The sequence below is a fragment of the Melospiza georgiana genome, chromosome 1 (assembly GCF_028018845.1).
Source record: "Melospiza georgiana isolate bMelGeo1 chromosome 1, bMelGeo1.pri, whole genome shotgun sequence".
Taxonomy (NCBI): domain Eukaryota; kingdom Metazoa; phylum Chordata; class Aves; order Passeriformes; family Passerellidae; genus Melospiza; species Melospiza georgiana.
The window spans coordinates 44,636,707-44,653,457 of NC_080430.1; the positions used below are offsets into that span (position 1 = coordinate 44,636,707).

At 42.9% G+C, this 16,751-nt stretch overlaps 1 protein-coding gene across 1 annotated transcript; it reads right to left on the reverse strand.

The window, feature by feature from the left end:
* Positions 1–9,048: 9,048 nt before the first annotated feature.
* On the reverse strand, positions 9,049–10,107 carry LOC131081247 (C-C chemokine receptor type 8-like). The gene has a single exon (XM_058020260.1). The coding sequence runs from the start codon at positions 10,105–10,107 to the stop codon at positions 9,049–9,051; it is 1,059 nt and encodes a 352-aa protein (XP_057876243.1).
* Positions 10,108–16,751: the final 6,644 nt, after the last annotated feature.

Here is a 16,751-nt window from a genome sequence, read left to right on the forward strand (position 1 = left end):
AGCAGTTTTGAGTTTGGCATAATGGGTTTGGTGGATGCTTGTGGTGGTGAATGAATCACTCTTGACCGACCAGTGTATTTTAACTTGAAGACAAAAGCATGGTTTTGCACATATTGTTTGGAAAGAATTTTAATTCTTTGTGCTCCCAATCTAGGTGCTTAGACTGAAGACAAGTGGACAAGTGTTTTCAGGCTGCCTGAGCCCCTGTTGCTCCAACCTTTGAAAATTAGGAATGGTCTCTTTCCAAAACGGTAATGCAAATAATCTGAAGCTTCAAAAAGTTTGAGCAAGATTAAAACACAGGAGAAAAAAAGAAGACATATTCAAAGGAAAGGCAACATTTCATATCAGGCACTTGATTTTAAGCACCTGTGACTACATATTGACCTGTAGCCAAATTACTATCATCATATAGAGGATAGAGCCTGTTACAAAAGACAGAACCCCCTGAAAATGTCTTTTTCAGCCGTATTGAGACTCTGAAGAAATCCAGAGGAAGGAAATTGTGTTTATTGGTCTAGAAAGCATGGCCTGTGAGAAGTGATTGCAAAAGGACTAGAGGATTTCTCAGACTTAATTTCTATGAATTTACTCTTAGTATCTTTCCTGTATGGGTTTAACGGGCTTTATAAACATTAACAAAGTCATATAACTTCTTAAGAGACAGAAGCAGAGAAAGCAGTGGGACAAAGTCTCCCAAAATCAGCGACATTGCCAGGAGAAGATTTCCATTTAAAATTAGGTTCTCCATCTTCATTAAAAATTAGAATGACCAGTAAGAAAAGAGTACAGAAACTTCAGCATGCTAATCCATTGAAATTCTGGAAATAGGGAAGTACTGCTTGACCAAAGGGAAGAATCAAAAAAGAATGAAGAACATCTGCAACAAAACTGTCCTACTTCATCTGGAGCTTTCTACAAGCTGTCACAACAGTACCACCGAGAGAACTAAAGCAAGGGAATCGCATGTACTTCTATTACTCCATCAGTTACTGAATGTAAGAGAAGACTAGCTTTTTGTGACAATAATACAATGTTTTGTGCATAATGAAGTCAGGCTGTGGGGATACACTTAAAGGCACTGAAATAATTTTCCTTTTTTCTTGAACAAGTATCTTTTCCTGTGGAGGGAAAGGGAAGCTGGAGACAGGTCACTTATGGCAAAAATATTGGTAATTTTACCAACCAGATTACCTAAATAGAAATGACTGGTCTTCAGCTATATGCCAGTTAGACTGTAGAAAAGACAAGAGATGGCCTTGCAGTTCATCTCATTTTCTAGGCTTTCCATGGAAGGAGAAATGCTGACTTCAGTCCTTGTGTCAAAGCCTGAAGGTGCACTCTGAGGGAGTTATTTTCCAATGTGCTTCAGCCATTTGTTATGATTAAATTGAATGAAGCAGATCTTTTGTGCTAAAAGAGGAATCCAATAAATATCTTGATGAGACCTGTGCTGCAGATTCTTCTCGAGCACCCTCACCCACAGCAGCTCGCATCAGACATTTTGCTGACTGTCTTCATGTTTACAGGGATGGGCATGTGGCAACTTTGTTTGAGCACAAGGAGGAGCACAGAGCAGGCCTTTGCAAGGTCTGTTAGTAGGGAATTCTTTCCCAATTCCCCCAAACTGGAAGGTGTAGGCTGCAGGAATCATCTCTCTCCCACCCTTAGTTGGTAGTTGGCTAGCTAATCCAAGGGCTCCTTCTCTAGTCAAGGGACAGAGGTGGGTATTTGCAGAGGGTGGAAAACTGTTTTAAGCTACTCCACCTTAGGCTGGAATGAATCACCTAATGTGGGGAGCTCTCTTTAATGATATGAACAGCCTTAGGCAGCAAGTTCAAGGCAGACAGCCAGCCTGTGCCCTGACAAAACTTTCAGGTAACTTGAATGAATGCTTCAGGGCTTTTGGTGATGAGAAACCATCGAGTCAAACATTTTTGTTTTGCTGTTCCTTGGGGCCAAGGTGATGTTTTAGCAGCTAAGCCTGATAATGCTGTCTACTCCCATTGCTGAAGAGGAATAGATCAATGGTAGATCTAAAGACCAGCCCAGGTGGTGATGCACCCAGAGGCTGGAACACATTTGTTATGGCACTATGAACACTGTACTCTGTTCATGCCCATGAAAACTGCATGTGCTGCCTATCATGGCACAGAAGTAAAGCTGCAAAGCCTTGTGGTGGTGTTTGCAGGGGTCCCAGGACAAGGGAAGAGATGAGAATCTTGACTCCATGTTTCAGAAGGCTGATTTATTATTTTATGATATATATTATATTAAAAGAAAATTATACGTTAAAACTATACTAAAAGAATAGAAGAAAGGATTTCATCAGAAGGCTTGAAAAGAATAGAAGGAATGGAATGATAATAAAATTTTGTGACTGACCAGAGAGTCCGAGACAGCTGGACTGTGATTAGTCATTAATTAAAAACAACCACATGATTAGCCATGTGATTAGCCATTAATTAAAAACAATCAAAGATGCACCTGTTGCATTCCACAGCAGCAGATAATTATTGTTTACATTTCGTTTCTGAGGCCTCTCAGCTTCTCAGGAGAAAAGATCCTAGCAGAAGGATTTTTCATAAAATATGTCTGTGACAAAGCCTGTCCTCCTCTTTCCCTACATCTTCATACCCATGCAGGTGTTCTAAAACTGTGGTTTTTGCGGGGGGAGAGGGGTAGGAACATAAAAGGAAAACAGTTTCTATTGGTGGCTTATGCAAGTTGCCATTAGCTGCTCAGGTGTCACAATACTTCCTTACAGCTTTGGGGCACTTCACGGAGCCTTGGAGAGTAAGACCTGGCAACAGAGATGTAAGTAAACTTGGAGTCCTATATATTCTTAAGATATTCTGCATTACTCACAGAAGAATGACACAAGGACGTATCAATGCGATCTGCCCTTCACATGAACCTCTCCTCACAAACACTGAGGTGCTCAGTCCCCCGTCACAATGCTTGGCTCAGTTTGCAGAATGCACCCTCCCAGCTGAGGAACTGGTTATTTGGGGTTATCTTTACTGCTCTTCACCACAGTGCAGGAGCAGCCTTTCTTGGACTGCAGAATTTTGCTTTTCTCTCATGATCATGTCTCTGGTTCTATCAGGCTAACCTCTGAGTCCTTCACAGGTATTACTGTATTTGCCTTCTTAGCACATTTATGAGATGAAGCAGTACAATTATGTCCATTTTGCCAGCACCCACTAATTTGTGGAACCTGGTTTGTAAACTGCTTTTCTCCAAAGTGAAGTACTGTGCTGGAGCAGGGTTCTCATCTGTTGTAGCTGCTGGTTCTTGATGTTCACATTGATTCTTGGAACATGAGGATCACAACAGCAGAGGCTATCTATGAAGATCTTAGTGTGAGTGGAAAGGGAAGGTGCTTAAGGGAAGTGTGCTAGAATTAGTCACTCTGGGGTGAGTAGGATAAAATCAGCTCTAAGTGTCTCACTCGCTTGATGAAATTTGTGCCTGTCCTGTGATAAGGCTGCAGATTCCAGTATTATTTGTGGCACAGGACCTGGCATCTCTGAAATGCAAGCTTTCCCTGATTTTGCTTCTCAGGTATCTGCAGGACTGATCAATGAAATGGAACCTGAAAGACACAAATGGCTCCAAATCGCCTGCAGTCTTCTCAGAGACTGGCCTCACACTCCTGTGCACCCACCTGGAAGACCCTGCTGTGTTCCTGGAAAAGGTTCCCATGGATAGTCCAGCAGCTACACTGGTAGCCACAATACACCAACTTACACACTTAATGAATCTGATGTCAGTCATCTTCTGGCATATTTTATTTATGAGTGGAGACATCACTTCCTTTGTAACTTCTATAGAGAAAACAGAAGAATACACAGGGCTTCAGATAAGCCATCAAACCTTTTTTCACAGTCCACAGCAAACTAACCATACATAGAGTCTGTGGTACTACAGATTTCAAATTCTTCTCCATCCTCCATCCAAAAGAGGATGACTGTGATATTTTCTGTACTGCGGTAGATTGCATCCTCTTTATATATTTTATTAATTTCAAGGCAGTACAAATTGCTGTCTCATAATGGGAATGGAAGAGCTAGCTTTGACACAAGGGAGATATTTCACACATGCAGTCAGTTGAATGCTTCTAGATAGGCTGTTTGTGCCACTGTGCAAAACAGTCCCAGCAAGAGTGATAGGAAGCCAAGTCCATCTGTATTTGTAAAGCTCTCAGATCACATTGCAGGAGTTGCTTTACATTTAGCATGTGCAAACTATTTTGTCATTCTTCTTGGAAAGATTGTGCAAGCTTTAAGATGAAGGCAAACCACAAGTAAGTGACGAAAATAACTTCAACAAAACCTATGTAAGATAATTAAAAGGAAAACTGATACTTCTGCCTCAGTTGTACTGAAGTATGCTGAGATAAACACCTACATAAACACCTACATGAATCCTGGGGAAAAAAGAGTATTTTCATTGCCTAAAGTGTACTTGGTTTCACCTGAAATCTCAAAACCTATCACTGGCTTGTTTGTTTGGGGAGTTAACCTTGTACACTGGTGCTCCATTTTACAAGACTTCATCAAGTGACACTATTTTCAATACTTTTGGATACTGGAGAAGTTCACTGTCTATTACTGTTTTTCACACTGTCCAGGGACGATTTCTAATCTCCTAGTTGTTCATATGTTAAAATGCATTAAACATTAAATGCTTACAAGTGCTCACCACTGGCACTTCCAACTTCCCTCCCTCCACACATTTCACTGAAAAGACTTTCAGAGAAGTCTAAGCCACCCCAGCCTTTGTGGTTTTAATCTGAAATCAGGGAGTCTCTCCTGAGGTATAACCTAACATTTTCTCTGCCTGAGATAGAAGCTTAAAAAAATCAGTGCCAAAGGTTCTGGACATGAAACACAGCCTGGAGAATCTGTGTCAGAACACTGTGACAAGTGAAAACAGTTTGTCAGCTACCTTGAGAATCAGTGTGAGGGAAGAGAACGGGTTGAGTCACTAGGGGGAGAGACTGGACTGGCCAGCTGACACTGCAGTGCACTGGGATGGATGAGGGAGGACACCTGATTCTCCTCCTCAGGCCAAGAGAAGGAAAGGAACTGCTGACAGAGAAAGAGAGAGAGCAAGCAGCTGGGCACAGGAGTCATCTAAGGGCAAACAGAGTGGTGAGCAGACCTCTGAGATTTTGGGGTTCTTAAAGAAAGTTATAGTTAGGCACGCTTCAGAACTCAGTGGCATTATGAGGTCATTTCAGCAGAAATTGCAAACCACAGAAAGTTTTGTATCTCGCTTCTGGGTTAATTTAATAATGCATTTGGGGTTTGCACTGGATAATGTATTTTGGTTATAACATATTTCTAATTAAGAAGAGCAAAATCCACACAAGGTATGAGGCAGAAGGCGGTGTGAGGTGTGTTTCTGTAGCCAAGGTTCTACTGTAAGGACTACAAATAGTTACAGTGTGTGGCCACGAATGAGCAATGTCATTGATTTCAGCTATTCCAATTATCCTTTATAACTGGAAACTAAATAAGAGAAGGAGGTAATACATACTTCTTACCTGGATCTTTTTAACTCTGATGTCAAGCCCCAGAAATATTATGGAATTTCCTAATGAGTGCTGTATCCTGACACACTGAATCCAATGGTGGTTCTCAAACATGTGGCAGATTTCTCATAACCCTAATGTGGGGGGTGGGCAAAATGGAGAACATCTGAAATTCAGTCTCACACCTTCTTAAGTTTGGGCTATCCCATGGTAAGTGAAGAGAACTGAGGGACACTGTGAAAGCTCTGAACTTGGCAATCATAGGCTGGAGAAAAGCCAGAAGGAGTCACAAATAGCACCACAATACGCATTATTATTTTGCTTTTCTAACTGTCAGTGCTCCTTTGCAGTGCTTTGCACAGTATTAGTATGCTTCCCTTACTGTAATGGTCTGGGAGGTGTTTTTGAGGATGTGCACATTTGGACAAGAGTAGAGTAAGGTCAGACTTGGGTAAGGTTACAGTGCCACAGGCATCAGACTACAAAAGGACGGAGAGAAACATGAGACAGAAAAGTCAGTGAAACATGTTAGCTGAAAATCAATAGATGAAAATTCAAGCCCTTCAGAACACACAGAGAACACAGTTCAGAACCAGGTGGGGAAGTGTTACTAAATGTGAAAAGTGATATTCAGTAGTTTAACTGGCAAGCTGGTATCAACAGTTTCAATAGAGCTTGGTCTCTGGAGGAACGATAATTGCTTTGGATGTGCAACATCTCATTAGAAGATCTGTTCTACAAATGGCAATAATTTCCTTTTTCCATCCTCTTCTGAACAGTGATCACATTTCCACTAATTTAGTGGAACAAGACTGAGCTATATATTTTGGCACATATTTTCACAGTGTCACACCAAGCCCCAGGAAATCCAGGTGACAATAAACCCGACTGTTACTTGGTGCTTTTGCAGTGCTATTTGCAGCTGACAACATCTGAGCACATGAAAAGTAACTGATCTGGTTATGATTTGATTGCAAAATTTCTTTTACCAATTTTGCTGTGTGTCAGAACCTTGAAACTGAGGAAAAGTGAAACTGCTACCTGCTTTATTTCAAGATTATTGCACCTGCGGAAAAAAAGTAGATTGTTGTTGAGAAGTTTCTGCCTTAAAAAAGGTATAATTGGAGAAATAGCAATACCAGCTCATTATTATTATTATCCTGAGAATGTAGTGCTCTTTCCAGAACTCTTTTAGTGCATACAAGTGCAAAAATTTTTGAACATTGTTGAGTGTCTCCATAGATTATTTCCATCACATATAAGAAGAGTAGCACAAAGTCTTGTGGTCGAAACCATTGTAAATACAATTTCATGTTTAGAGAAGAGGCACAATGCTTCTGGATGCTCTGCTGTGTTCAGGTGCTTTGGGGTGATGCTGGGTGTGTTTGTGTCTCTGTTTTTTACAACAAAAGGGGCAAAATACCTACATGTATTATTCCTTTTCACAGCCACATTATACAGAGGAGGAGCCTGCTGAAGGGAAAACTGTCCTCAGAATCTGCAGTCTGGTTCTGTGGGAGATTGGCTGTGCTTGGGCAGAGGATGTGAGGCTTGGATCTACACTCCTGAATTCTTAAACAACAGTATTTTAAAAACAGCAGTGGAAGATGGGGAGCGGGGGGGAAGAACTCTTCAGTGAGCCCAGCATTATTTTAGTAGAAGCTGCACCAAAAAAAAAAAAAAAAAAACAAAAACAAAACAACAAAAAGAAAGAAACCAGAGTTTGGCCCTTGTCTAGTAACCCAGAGAGACTCTCACTGCTCATTGGCAAAAGTGCCAGTGGGTGAGGGCTGGTCAGACAACATTTCCATTACCCCTTCCTCTCAAAATATCAGTTAAAGCAATATAAGCTCTGTTGCCTGTCCCTTCCTACAAGAAAAATGATGGTAAGTGTCACTGAATATTTTATACAGAAATACTTTCATCCAAACTCCAAAATCTGGCCACAGAGAGAAGATAACCTGACCTGAGATACTGATCCACGTTTCTTTTCAATCATTAAAGACCCTATGCAGTCCAAAGAGCCCCAAAGAAATGCACAGAAAGTGTTATTTCTAAACAGCAGTTTTCTGAGAAGTAAAAGAATATAATAATTGAGTTGTAGGGTTTTTCTTGTTCATTGGGGAATAAAGCCTAGAAACGTTACTCATGCTATCTATAATAAAATACAGAAGTATTTTCTATACTATATAATTAATAGCAAGAATATTTTGGCACCAAGGTTTTTTCCTTTTTTTAATTTTTAGGAAGGATTAAAATATGAAATTATATTTTCATAAGGAAAGGGAAAATTAGGAAAATATTTAAAATTTTTATTACCTTAAAAAAGAAAATATTTTACAATATCCAGGCTGGGTTTTCCCTGATTTCAAGTGTTCTCTTGATTAGCTTTTAAAAATGTGTTTGCAGTAATACTACCTCAATATAAATTATATTTTTTCCCTGTGAATTTTTACTGGGATTTGGAGAACAAAGCTTCCTTAGCAGAAAAGTGGAGATAAGAGTTGTTTTACTGAGGAACTTCAGGGTGCCTCTCAATTCCATCAGATGCATTTATGTGATACCCACTCAAAAATATGCAAACTCAAAGTTTTCTTATCCTAATCAAGGCTTGTGAGTCATCAGGCAGACTATCAAGAACCAAGACAAAAAAGATGTAGCTAATGTTTATTTGAAGAAAGCATTTTTCAAATGGCAGAAAATGAAGACATTTGGGAAAAGAGAAGGAGCCTGCTTTGCTACAGGTCATTTTGTGATGGTTACATTTAGCAGCGAGCATGGAAGGCACAGAGTTGGAGCTCCCACAGCTCCAGAGGTGATGCAGAACCCCCGCCTGCTCCGAGGACAATATTGTCAAGTAGGAGCCTCCACGAGTGACCAGCATAGGGGACACCTGGAGCCACTGCTTGCTAGTTTTGGAGACATCACTACCAAAGGCTGCTCTGGGTGACAACAGTTCCGAGGATTCCAGGGCTCTGCCCCTGGGCCCATCCCACAATGAGCAGGGCTCTGAGCTGAGGGGGTTTTTCCTCTGGGATCTGAAGGAAAGGGGAAACTGTGACAGTGTCTGAGGTGATTCCCTCTTTGCCAGATGAGGCAATCCTATGCCTGTCCACTTCCCACTTTCCAGAGGGCTGTCACACACTTGTCCCAGGGATGTAGGGATTCAGTGTCCACAAGGCACAGCATACTTGGGGGTGAGGCAGAAGCGATGCTTTTGTCACAGAAGAAAGTAGATACTAGAGGAAGCAGCCTACTTGCTGAAGTGTATTAAAGGAGCTCTAAAACTTCATTAAAATTTGTTCTGTGGCAATGTATGATCACCATTTCACAAACACACTGGTTCTCTTGGAAAATCGATGTCACAAGTGTTTGTGTGGCAGGTCACAGCGTATCCCAACAGGAGGCACAGCACACTGCACCTCCCAGGGGATGCTGCACACGCGGCACAACCCCCAGGACCACAGCAGACCTTTGGCCAGCCCCTCGCCCCAGCAGAAGGTGGCTCAGGTGTGCTCACAGGACCCCTGCACTGTCAGGGAGACCTGGGTGGGTGCCGAGAACGAGTGTGCAGCCCCGGCACCTCCGGCAGGGCTGGAGAGGACGCGGCCACAGGACTGAAGGAATGCTTTGAGATGGCCCTTGAGGGTGACGCCGGCGAAGGCGTAGATGATGGGATTCAGGCAGCAGTGGATGAAGGAGATGGTTTCTGTCAGCTGCAGGGCCAGCGCTATCTGGGAGCTCGCCTTGCAGTCATTGATGACGTGCAGGCTCTGCAGAGAGTCCAGGAAGAGCGCGATGTTGAAAGGAGTCCAGAAGAGGAAGAAGACGATGACGATGATGAAGATCATCTTGATCGCCTTGACCTTGTCGCGATTTTTGCGCTTTTGCAGGTCTCTTAGTATCTGAGTGTAGCAGCAAACGAGGATGCTGAAGGGAATCAAGAGGCCCAGGATATTGGCTGCAAACTGAGAAGCAACCTTCCAGGTATTGTCACCTGGGGGGTACGTGGGGACACACTGCAGCGCCTGCTCGACCTCCAGCTCCTGGCTGAACACGATGTTGGGTACAGAAGCCAAGCCAGCCACCAGCCACAGGATCAAGCTGATAACTATGCCACAAGTGGCTGTCCTTATCCTCGTGGCATGGAGAGCATGGACAACTGCTATATACCTGTCTACGCTCATGAGGGTTATAAAGAAAATACTGCTATAAAAACCTGTGTAGTAAATGCCAGCCATTATCTTACACATGACATTGCCAAAAACCCACTGGTCTGAAGCGTAGTAGGCTTGGAAAGGGAGGGGCAAAACGAAGAGGAGATCAGAGGCTGCGAGGTTCAGCAGGCAGATGTCAGTCATTGTTGTCAGCCTTTTCCTGGTCAGGAGAACCCAGAGGACCAAGGAGTTTCCCAGGAGGCAGAAGACAAACACAAGGCAGTAAAGAATTGGCAGAAAGAGGGAATTAAACCTGCGAAAGTTGTTTCCTTCATTACACGGAGCAGTGTTTTCATCGTATCCGTAGTCATATTCTGTTGTGCCAGTGAATTGGCTGGTGGGATTCATCTCAGATGCCTGTGCAGGAAAGAGAAAGGATTAGAAATGTCTGGCTGTCCTGGCACAGCACTCTCACTGTGCCTTCTGTCTCTGTGTGGGCTGTGTTGAGCCTGTGGGTCAGCCTCCAGGCAGAGGGGGACTAAAAATGCAGTTTTGGTCTCACTGGCTGGATGAGAACAGCTGTGCCACCCAGAGGGCTGCCCTGCAGCCTGCTGATTGCTCCTACACATGTGTAAGTGTGAGCTCTGGGATGCTCTCTGTTTTTCCTGAAACTGTTTTAGTGCCAGCGGACCAGCCCCTCACCATTACAATGACAGGGGAAAATTCAGGTCTCTGAATAGTCCTAGTGATAAAAAAAATACAAATCCTGCATCTGACCTAGGGATCTCAATTTTCTCGTGCTCCCTGCGGTGGGGAAGCTTTTTGCCTGCAGCATAAAGACCCTGATAAAAGTGTTTTGCCTGATGAAGCTGTCACCAAGCATCATAACCTTTTTTTAGCAGAGCTTATCAGGGCTAGGTACTGGCACAGAGTGCAGAGACATGCAAGCTACTTTTCCATGGGTGGGTCCAGGATTGCATGCAAAAAGCTCTGCAGCAACAAGGAGCTGACAAGACTGCACAGCAACACTTGCAGTGCCAAGCTGTGAGGTGCCACCAACCTCCAGGGCAGCTGGTGAGCACCTTGGCTGTGCCTTTTGCCACAACACAGCAGCTTTGTGCTCCTGCCTGTTCTGTCCAGCTTCAGTTTTCTAGCATAGAGAAAACCAAAACATTAGCAGGAGTGGCTCCTCTCTTTCATTTCTGAAGAACTGTAATGAAGGCAGCCTCAAAATAGTAAAATAATCTGACGTGCTCTCCAAGAGTGAGTCAGTGCTTCAGCCAACCTTTTAATTGTTTCAGATGTCAGTTCATGACCCTTATAAAAGCAGATTGGGTTTCCAGACTTGAGTGTTCACATTTTAAGAAGTGATGGTTATTTCAAAAGAGTTTGGTTTTTCACTGCTAAGACATTTGAAAGCTTAGGCTGTGCTGCACCTCTGTTGCACCCGCTTACGGGCAGACCACATCTTGAAAGAGCTTCAAAGACCCAGAATTTCTCAGTAGGAAGAATAATTTGTAATAATCATTGCTGTTAAGATGAAGCAATAACATAAATGGAGGTGATTAATTCTATAGAAGTAGATTATGTGCTCTCCTGAATTAAAGATTGCTGCCTGGAGATACAAAAAAGAGAGAACAGTGAAAACTTTTTGTACTGACAGGAATAAATCACAATTCACCCCTTCTTGCCTGGCTGTGCCACCTGTGGAGGGAACAGAGCAATCTGTATGTACAGCCCAGAGGAGTGCCAGTATCCATCCTCTGCTCCAGGTATGGATGCTGCTCATGCCTCACTGACCTGCCTCAGCTGTCCTTGGGGCACCAGAACTGTTTCAATTGTTAAGCACAATGAAGGGAAAACTGTTACAAGTACAGCATTCAACCCCACAGAATTCCTTGTTCAGAAATAACAAATAATGAGAGAAAAGCCATGCTGCATCTGCAATTACACATTGACAGTGTAATTCTCTACCATGTTGAACTCTTAGCTATAGCTAAGACATCTGCATTATTAATTTTAACTCTGCATAAAGCATAAATCTTCAAATATTTAGCTGGTGAGTGACTAGATAATGTGACTCTTCTTGCTGCAACAGATAAAGGTAGAAAATGTTTCCTGCTAAAGCTTTGATGTGTGAAACTGATACACCGTGACTGAGCGATGCAGCACTGGCTCCCGCTTCTTAATTTTCTGCCAAGGACCTCTTAAAAGCAGTGCATAGATCCAACTACCAAAACTAAAAAATAGTAAAAACAATTCACGAATACTGTTATAGATAATAGATCTGTAAACATGTAGATGGATATGTAGAGATACGTATATCAAGATTTGTAGTTAAAAAGCATCTACTCCAGCAAAATTCAAGTGTTTTTCCTGTTTTTCCGGAGATGCTCTACTTCAGACCACCCTTATACCATTAATGCCTTCAACTGCTCCCAACCAGGCCACAGCATTTTCCATTTCCCCCCCTCTCCATATCACTCAGCAGAACAGTCCAAGTGAAAAAGCAATTTCATGGAAGGTATCAAGGGAGAGGCGGCTGCTGCAGGTCCCCTGCTTGCCACAGACAGCCCAGGAACAGCACTATGAGTATGGATGGACTTTACCTCTGATAGCAGGAGGACTCTCCTCTCTCAGATGGCCCTGGCCCCCTTCTCCTTGTGCCCTGCTGCCTGGGCTCAGGGCTTTCCAGGAGGTTTACTTGGTTTACTTGGCTTTCACTTTGCTTGTGCAGAGAGCTGAGATTCTGTGATATGTTGCTGTCGAATGGGCAGCTGCCAGACACAGGGGCAAATAGAATATTTTGTATCTTTGGTAAACAGGAAAAGAGTGAGGGGGGTATCAGGCACCTTCTGCAAAAAAAAAAAAAGATCAAATACCTCTCTTCTTTAACACGGTAATGGGTAGCACTCCTTTGGACGTGTTTGCTAAACCCCACTTCTTCACAGCCTCACCTACAGTTAAGTGAAAAATTTAAAAGTTCACATGTCTCCATCACAGGAAACACCCTAATAAATTTGCAGCTTTTTACAGAACCTGATATATAGTTATAATAGTTTTAATTAGCATTGTTTTAGTTTTTCATTTTCTTCAGCTAGTAACAACTTGTATCCTGCAGTCTGTTTAAATCCCTCCCCATTAAAACCTCATCAGTATTTTAAGCAAAACAAGAACTCAAAGCTACTGATACCTCTTAGCCATAGTTTTCTAATCAGTTCTTATTTAGTGGGGGTATTTCTGTTTCTTTGCTTGGGTTTTTTTTCAAGTTTATTTTAGTTACTTGAGGATGGAACAGGACAAAATATTGAAACAAAGACAGGTTTGATATTTTGTATTTTATTCAATTGCTTTGAATTACTTATGGTTAGTGGAACACTAAAATTGTACATAGTGGTGCTTTATAAGTCAGACAGATTATACACTTTTAATCCATTTATCTCAACAGGCACAATTTTCCTGACTTTTAAGAGGACAAGGAATACCAGAGGTTCACTCAAGAAGTCCCAAACAAGTATGTGGCAGATCCAAAACACGATTTTTACTGAAGTTATTTGCATGTTCTTTGGTTGCAGTCCCAGCCCAAAGTACCTTTACAGGTCACTGATTGTTGTTGCACAGGTGAGTAGTGAAAGAATCTCAAAGACAAAAAAAAGTAAATACTGCAGGCAGAAAGAAAAAGAAAAGTGAGAAAACAGGCTGGAGGATTAAAAGGAATAAAAACAGTCTGGAGGATAAAAAGAGTAACTTAATGAAGGACCTGGCACTAGTTGGTAGCACAGTCAGAAAACACCTGTCCCATGAAGTATTCAACATATTAACAGTGACCAGGGCACCATCCTGCCTCCAAGTACCCAGCTGGTCTTATTACACAAGAGAGACCAGCTCCAATTATTCTGTTTATATTTTTTTCAGAACTAAGTTTTGAAAATTGTTGCAACCGAGATTTATTTTGTTGTATTGTATAGATATTCGTTATATTATTAATAATATGTCAATAGTATGTCCTGGTGCTATAGACACACAGTATGACATAATGTAGCTTTATTCAATTTAGGTTTATTTATATTTGTTTAGAAATCAATAAAGTTAGCTTTCATTATTTCTTAGGAACAAAACATTAATAAATTAAGGATGCCTCCTCTTACTTCATATGCTTTTTTGCAATAGTTTGATTGACAAATTATTAATACATATAAAAAATAAACCAATAGTTTGACATGAAACCAATAAAGGAATAAAACATTTCTTCATTTTTGAACATTAGTACATACTCTAAAATTGAAAAAATCTTGTATTTTTTCTTGAGTTATTTTCTGCTGCACAAATTATGATCTTGCAAAAATATTCCAGTTCATTCAAAATGCACATTTTAATTGGGAAATCTCCCGGCCGTATACTTTAACCAGCTACAATTCTGCACAGCCAGCAAAGAGAGGCATGAAGCTGGGAGAGGCAGTAGGGGAATGCTCCGTAAGTTGAAGAAAATTGGAGCAAGCAAGAAGATGAAGATTACCTAAAAGGAATCTTGAGGAAAAGATCTTGAACTCAAGAGAACAAAAGCTAAAGCAGGCCTGGTGACTGATATGGCTGGAGGATGGCTGGGCTGGCTGCTGCACTTTGGGCACACCAAGGCACATGGATAACAACTTGGAGATTGATAAGAAGAGTGAGGGGAAAATTGTGGTAGTGCCGGTGTTTTGGAGAAAACAGTAGAATTTTGGAGTCTGATGCAACATTTCCAAGAGTAGCTCTGCTATCTTTTGGGCAGTGATATACTGTTGCAGAATGAGGCCTTTGTTGGGGATGAGCCATTTGTCGGTGAGGGGAGACTCGGACACTCAATATGAGTGATAAGCAAGTTCCGTTTATTGAAGAGAGCATCAGACCCTTATACAGCAAATAATAAGCTTATGAATATTCTGTAAGCCAAGCGTTCTATTGGTTAAACTATACCATCAACTCTTCCTTATTCATTTGGGCCTACATTTTCTACTTCTCACGTCTCTCTGTCCACTGTTATCATACCCAGCTAGGCCCAAGGACACGCTATCTTGCAGGCACAAAGACTCAAACTAGCTGTGTTCGGTACTTTCCCAGCTCCTGGTCGGCTAACAAGCGAATGTCTACATGACCTCTGTCATGTAGCCATTTCTCCACAATATACAACTGTGAGACCCTGGCCCTACCTGGCTTTCAGGAAGGTTTATGTTCCTGCAACTGCTTCCGTTCCTGACAAAACCACCAGTTGTTGGTGGTTGGTGTTCCTAACACTCAGCCAGAACCTGAGGTTTTCTCAGCAGAGAAAGGGAGTTCATGAAAGGAGGAAGAGGATGTCACTAGTAAAAAGCAGTGAAAGGAGTGGAGTAGAGATGAGTTTAGGAAAGGTGCTGGTTCTGACTGGCAGGTGCAAGGGTGGATGGGAGGTAAAACCCACAGGGTGGGCTTGAGAACTGAAGAGACTATAATTATGATGTTGGCTGAAATGGAGAGAATTACAATGACGAAAACTAATAGGAGGTGCCTATGCTGGGCGACAGGAAAAACCCCCACAAAGAGATTTTATTCTTCTTTCCATGCTGAGCCCTACTGGCTCTCCTACAGGCAATCCAAGAGGGACATGGGCAGGCAGAGCCCTGCTGAAACACCAGTGTGTTCACAGCCGTGGGGTGCTGCAAGATGCAGGTGTGCTGAACTTTTCTTGACAGCTCAGAGGGAGATAGCTGGTGGAGGGAGGAGGAGAGGTACACGTTTCCAATTTCCTTCACATCAGCTGTGAGCCAGGCTGCAGTGACTTGTACCCTTCCCAACACTTTTTGAGTCTGTGAGCAGCAAACACCAAGCCCTGAGCTACACAGGGGCTACACGGTCAGACCTGAATTTTCTACCAAGCCAACACACAGCCCCTTGTAGTTCACGTGAGGAGGAAAACAAAGAAAATGTGGTAAACCAGCAAGAGTGGTAGGCTAGGAACAGAGAAGATAAAGGTCATCTGCACTCAAAAGTGCTAAACCCTGGCAGAAAGGTGCAGAGAGGCTGCAAGGTGGCAGGACAGGCAGTGCAAGGGCTCAGTGTGGTAAAGTAAGATCATGGAGGGGATATGTTTGTTTCATACAGACAACCCAGTGAAGACATGGCCAGGGGAAAAGAGGATTTTCTCACCATAAAAGACTACAGCCATATGATAGCAATATTTATCCCCTTGAGCTCAAGTGAGTTTGCTGCTGGGGCACTGGGGCTGTGGAACAGGCTTGCTGTGGGAGGAGAAACAGTCAGCTGGTATAACAGCCCTTGGTTAAATGTCTGAAGGGGATGCACGACCCAGGAGTCTCATAGCCAGGGATAGGACAGCAGGCACCAGGCATTCCCCCCCCCAGGGCCTCAGGATGTTCCCAAGGTGCTGGATGAGAGCTTAGGAGCAAGTTCTCAAATCTGTTTGTTAAGAACCTAGCCAAAATCCACCCCAGAGCTTCCCTCTCCAGGAGCCCTGACTGCAGCCCTGAGGTGTCCCTCCAGCTCAATTTTAGCTGGTCCCTAATACCAGAGCTTGTGATACTCTCTATACTCCCGTGGGATTTCCTGTGGGAAAGAAATGCCTCACAGCAAAACAGAGACAACTGGCTGTGGGTATCTCTGGTGCTCCATTTGGGGCCATTTTGGGTCCATGCACCCCTCAGTACTGAGGGTACCAGAAGGAGGAGCTAAATGGCATCACCACTTTGTGAAAGTGCAGGCAGTCCCCATTTAAACTTAAAAACATAGCAACAATATTGCTGTGTGAGGAGCTTTCTGTTTTATCTGCTCGTGTTTTGGCAGTGGCTGACAGGGTCAGCCTGCAGCAGCCACCGGAGCCCCAGACAGATGGCAGGGCTGGGGAGTCTCCAGAGTCTGTGCACCACACTGCTCACACTTCCCTTCCAGCTGCCACCACAGCCATTCCTTTATTTGCACTGGAAGCTGCAGTCTCTGCTGGTTTATCTTCTGTCAGAAGAGCTGCTTCAGTGTGGGAAAAACTCCCATGCAGTCCTTCATACAGCTGAAGACACTGTCAG

Excerpts from the sequence above, each read along its gene's own strand:
- LOC131081247 (XM_058020260.1), bottom strand. The coding sequence starts at position 10,107 with ATGAATCCCACCAGCCAATTCACTGGCACAACAGAATATGACTACGGA.